This window comes from Nestor notabilis, unplaced genomic scaffold, assembly GCF_000696875.1.
Source record: "Nestor notabilis isolate BGI_N333 unplaced genomic scaffold, ASM69687v1 scaffold34757, whole genome shotgun sequence".
NCBI classification, from domain to species: Eukaryota; Metazoa; Chordata; class Aves; order Psittaciformes; family Psittacidae; genus Nestor; species Nestor notabilis.
The window spans coordinates 10168-15475 of NW_009935765.1; the positions used below are offsets into that span (position 1 = coordinate 10168).

The 5308-nt window shown below is 41.7% G+C and overlaps 1 protein-coding gene across 1 annotated transcript; it reads right to left on the reverse strand.

Moving 5' to 3' along the window:
* Positions 1–1610: 1610 nt before the first annotated feature.
* Positions 1611–5208, reverse strand: EEF1B2 (eukaryotic translation elongation factor 1 beta 2). The gene is made up of 5 exons (XM_010017988.1): positions 4987–5208; positions 3504–3627; positions 3068–3134; positions 2268–2393; positions 1611–1801 (listed from the first exon to the last, which is right to left on the reverse strand). The coding sequence occupies exons 1-5, from the start codon at positions 5160–5162 to the stop codon at positions 1647–1649; spliced, it is 648 nt and encodes a 215-aa protein (XP_010016290.1). The 5' UTR covers positions 5163–5208; the 3' UTR covers positions 1611–1646.
* Between the last annotated feature and the right edge of the window lie 100 nt (positions 5209–5308).

Sequence of the window (5308 nt, forward strand, 5' to 3'; positions counted from 1 at the left end):
ATGACAGAATTAGTAAAAACTAAGCTACATGATTTAGCAGAAGCAGCAGCTAGAAAATTTACACAGACAGGGTGCTGTGCATTAATTACACACAGGGTGAAGCGAGTCCTTTAAGAGTTAAGTTTATGGGAGGTGGGACTGAAGCCTGTAATTATACTTTCAATTCTTGAATCATGATTTAAACCTTTAGGAGGCAGATTTTTTTTTTCCCCCTGAGACAAATTATAAAACAAAGCTCTTGCATAATGTGAAGCTGGCAGACATTCCAACAAGAGAAACAGGACCTGCTACCCTAGATAACCACACACACATGCTTTGTGGAAAAGAGAGCAAAAAGTTATTTTAGCTGCTGCTGTCAGGCTTCAGCACTGAACATCTTCCTCTCAGAGTGACCAACGTGGCACATAAAAGGCTTCTACTTCAAGGTCACAATTTCTCAGTCCAGAAGGTGGTCTAGAAATGAGATTTATTAAGAAGCTTCACAATTTTGACAACCTTTACATTTGTATCATTCCTATGGATAAGGAATGGAGAACAATTTAGTTCTGATAGGTTCTTCAAGCTTTGAAAAAATGTCAAAATTCAACCTAGAAACCAAGCTGGAGCCAAGCAAGCAGCTCAAGCTGGTGTTAGTTATGCTACTTTATCTTTGCATTTTAATTGAACGCTTTTTTTTTTTTTTGTTAGTTTTAGCCTGGAGCATGCTTCGTTTATTATACAACTACCTGTCTGCATTAGCTGCAGCCTCGGTCACTGCAGCCTGCTCATCCCCGCACTGCCCTGCAGAAGGGCTGGTGCCCGGAGTCCTGGTGGAAGGTGCATGCTGCCCTCTAGTCGCCTTTGAGTTGCAGCGCCTTTCAAGAAGCACAACCCAGCTCCCCAGGCTAACCACCAGTGCCTGCCCGGGATGTTTTAAGGTAGAGGATGCACAAGGACCTTTGAATGCGAACCAAAGCAGGAGCTTTTACCAACACCATTCTTTGCTGTACTAATTAAAAAGCCCCGGGAAAAATGCAAAATTTACAGTACTTTCACTGCAAATATTTTCACACCTCAGAGAAAAAGAGCTCCAAATCCACACCACAGGAGGCAACAAGGTACCGCACTTTCGTTCTCCCAATAAAGTCTGTTTCACTACATGCCTTGTGATCAGTGCAGGGCAGTGGCTTCTAACTTATCCTCACCTCCACTCCCTTAGTGAAGCCAAGTTATAGCTTTCAACAAAAGCCACAGTATATTTGGTTAGCCATCACCTTTAATAAATAAAAGTAATTTAAACTTCTGTTTAACTGCTGAAAGAAGCTACCTGCATTTTGCCCAAGCCCTGTGCTTTCCCCTTGAAAGCACCCCTCGTTTTAGGAGGGATTCAGAAATGCCCAAAAATTCAGCTTCCCCCAAGAGCAGGGGCAGGCAAAGGAACATTTCAGGTTTTTCAAGCCAAGTAGATGTTAAACCTGGATTGACAGTGTATTTTCTCTTTCTTTGGCTCATGGTCTTGGGTACTACAGTGGCACATTGGAGCAACCCTGAAATTCAATTTAACTTCTACTTCACTCCTTAACCAGATTTTAAGAGTTGGAGCACACAAATTAATCACAAACACAGCCCGATTTTTGCAATTACATTTATTCTAGGTATCTCAAGACTTAAATCTTATTGAAAGCAGCTACATCCATTGATTGTACATAATCTTCAAAAGCTGTTATTCTCTCTTCCAGCATATCTGTTCCAACTTTATCATCTTCAACGACACATTGGATCTGAAGCTTTTTGATACCATAGCCAACTGGTACCAGTTTGGCTGCAAAAACAAAGGAAGAAAAAAGCATTAATACTCTTTGATTGGTGGGATCTCTTAAAAATGCAGATCTAAGATTGAACTGACTAAAGCAGTTTGCAGGAATACATAAACAGCATAATTTGTTCCAGATTATAGACTGCCTGATCAACAACACAGCATTCACCACAAGGTAGTTAAGACAGTTTCTTTTTGTAGGTGTCTCCCCACCCAGCCAAACCAGTGATGTGGATGTATACATGTCTGCTTGCTGCACTAGGAACCTGCATTTGGCTCTTATCCTGGCTGCTGCACTAATAACACCTTTCTGACTACGTCAAGATAAAATGCAGGATTGCAATTCCTGCACTGTTGCAGCTACATTTTGTCAGATCAGCAAACAGCAACCACAACTCCACCCATTCATACACTGTATGTTAAGGGACTGCACTATCTCTATCTCCCTGCCTTGAAACCACCTCCTACTTACAGGATCCCCAGACCAATCCGTCTGCTTGAATGCTTCGAACACACTCCTCTAGCTTGGCCATGTCTGTCTCATCATCCCAAGGTTTCACATCAAGCAAGATCGATGATTTGGCAACAACAGCTGGTTCTGGGGGAAGAAAACCACCATTAAGAACTAGGAAATTTTCAAAACCTCATTAATATACTTGCAAACTAGCTTTAGAAGTGCAACTTTTCCAATTTCACCAACAACAACCTCCTCTTGTGACAGGCCTCTTGTACCAACATAAATTTCCTAAATAGTTCAGCTCTACATATGCAGATGTACATATGCTCTTCAGAAAGTCTCTTAAGAAAACACAGATTAAGAAGCTGATGTTGTTTGTTACACAGGAAGTCTTTTTCAGAGGATCTGAGAAGTAGCTTAATCCTGTGTAACAGTTTATTTTCCACAGAGGGAATACTGCAACTGCTACAATTCTGAACAGTTGCAGACCAGTAGCTGTGGAGGGACTTGCATAGTGCAGCCTTTTCTATACACTTTAAAAAAAAAAAATCCCAGGGTTACCTCCATTTAAATAGAAAGCTCAGATTCTGGATTAAATCAAACAAGAGTGTATTAACAGAACAAAAGCTATGTTAAAGTTCCTATTTGCTATGGGAAAGGCTAAGCTCACAGGCTATTCAAGCGAAGCTGACTACTCCCCATCTCATTCCAGTCAAGCCTGTATGTTACAGTTAAGGAGTGTTTCTAGCCACCCTGTTCAAATGTATGAAAATCCACCCAAGTGTAAGAGATTAAAAAGTTCCTGGTAGACATACTTTTGGACTTCTTTGATTCATACTGGGCCAGACGTTCTTCCCTCAGTTTCTTTGCTTCTTCGCTTTCCTGAAAGTGTAATCTAAAGTTACAGAAAAGCACCAAAACCCTGCATCTTTAAAGCATAACCAAGCTGACCGGCATCTACTCAGGCAAAAACAAATCATCACAACCATCAGCCGAAAGATGGTGATATTTTTGTTTTATTCATCATGTAGCCAGTCAAAGCAGGCAGTTCACCCCATTGCAATCCATTCCTTTCTAAGTCTTTTTACCTTCCAAGCTGTTCTGTTCTGCAGAGACAGCTGAATTTAAGAATTCCAAGTAGGATCTGGTATCAAGGTCACAAATTTAAGTAACTTAAACTAGTTAAGGCAAAGATCCATATACCTGGGTATTTCCAAAGCTCCAAACATAATACAAATAGGTCACACGTACCTCCTCATCATCAGATCCAAAAAGATCAATGTCATCATCATCTTTGCTATCTGTGGCTGCCCCTGTTGTGTCCTCCACATCAGCAGGACCATATTTCCCCAAAGCCTTCTTTACTCCTGGTAAGCTGAAACAAAGGATCAGGTATTAGAAACCTACTCAAGTGTCAATACCAATACCAACAATCTGTCAATGAACCTACAAGTGCATTCGGAATCAAATGCTGCCAAAAAAATATTTAAATCTAGTTCTGCTACTTGAAAACAGAACCTCCCCAAAGATGACCCCTGATAGTCCTGACATACTGCTAAGACTACAGCAAATCCCATATTCAAGGACTGTTCATCTGAACTGACATGATCCTGCCCAACCAACACTGCTGCTCCACCAAAGTGTATGGATAGAAAACACCTTCTTATTGGAATCATTTATCTGCAGTATGTCCTGTGTAGGAAAAGTTAATCGTCTTCCTGATCATGGTTTCCTAAAAATATTTTGTTTAAAAACAAAGTGACAGAAAACACCTTGTTGCCAACTTGGTAGGTTTCAGTGAATACTTTACTCTGAAAGCTGGGTCTCAACAGCACAGGAGGGACCAGAGCCCCCCAGATTAATTGTTCTTCGAACTTGTGTTTCTACAGCTCATCTAATTCTGTAGTTTTAGAATAGGCTTGTAGTTCTATTACTGTGAACTGCTGTTACAAGAATCATAAAACCAGCTTTAGCTTCAGGAACTGGAAGTAGTTTCCACAGAGCAGACTTTGTGAAGCAACTTTATCATCTCAGTCCCCTTTAGCATTTTAAGAGCTTCAGAAACTTTACGAGAGTTCCCTCCAAACTGGACTGAGGCACACAGAGGAGGCAGTGCAGCAATACTGACACTACCTATGCTGTACCTTTTTAGAGAGGCCTGCAGTCTCCATGGATGTCAATACAGCACCTTTCATGAACACTAAAATCACTAAAAAAGAAAAAAAAGATAGCATTTGCTTTCAGATCTCCCCTTCTCTGTACGTGCTTCTGCATTGCAAATCAATTTTGTTTTACCTTCCAGGAGTAAATTCTAACAAAGCACTTTCCTCATCTATCATCTATATATTGTATATTTACCTCTCATGACACCTGTAATACTTTCTAATCAGTTTTGGTGTCACTTTTATGGGGTCAAGTACTATTAAGAAATTTCCAGCTTTCAGCAGTTATCTCTGTGTAAATGGCAGCAACAACACTCAAGCCTTTCTTATACACTTCAGCAGATATCTCAACAACTGAACAGCGACAGAATCAAGTTGCCTAAATGCTAAGCAAGGAGTGTAAGAACTGACAGAAGAGGCCTGCTCTGCTAAAGTTGCTCCTGTTCCAACAGCAACACAAACAGCTACCTGGTACCAGTGAAAAACAACGGTTTGTTCAAACTCGAACAAACAACTGCAACACTTTGTAGGCCAGTATGCATATACACTTAAACTCTTCGTATTAGACATACCTCGCCTTTTGCTTTTCGTACGACTTAATGTGATTGTACCACCGAAGAGCATGAAACAAGTCTGCAGGAGGTGGAGCACTGATTGCTTCAAAGACTGCTATATCAGCCTGGGACGGGACGTACCTACAGAGAGCAAACCTCAGATTAACTCCCTTCCTCGGTGCACGCAGGAGCATGTGAAGCAGCAGCCACCGAGCGCTGAGACGACCGCGCCACAGCAGCAGCTCTGTGCGTTCCCCGGGCTACTGTTGGGCCCAGCAACGAGCGCCGCGTTAAGTGCCTGCAGCCAGGCGGGCTGTAGTGTCCCAGGAGCTCTGCCTGC

Coding starts and splice junctions, on each gene's coding strand:
- EEF1B2 (XM_010017988.1), bottom strand. CDS start 5,162: ATGCTCCTGCGTGCACCGAGGAAGGGAGTTAATCTGAGGTTTGCTCTC. Junction 3,628..4,986: donor TACGAAAAGCAAAAGGCGAG/GTATGTCTAATA, acceptor CCTTTGTTTCAG/CTTACCAGGAGTAAAGAAGG. Junction 1,802..2,267: donor CGGATTGGTCTGGGGATCCT/GTAAGTAGGAGG, acceptor TTGTTTTTGCAG/CCAAACTGGTACCAGTTGGC.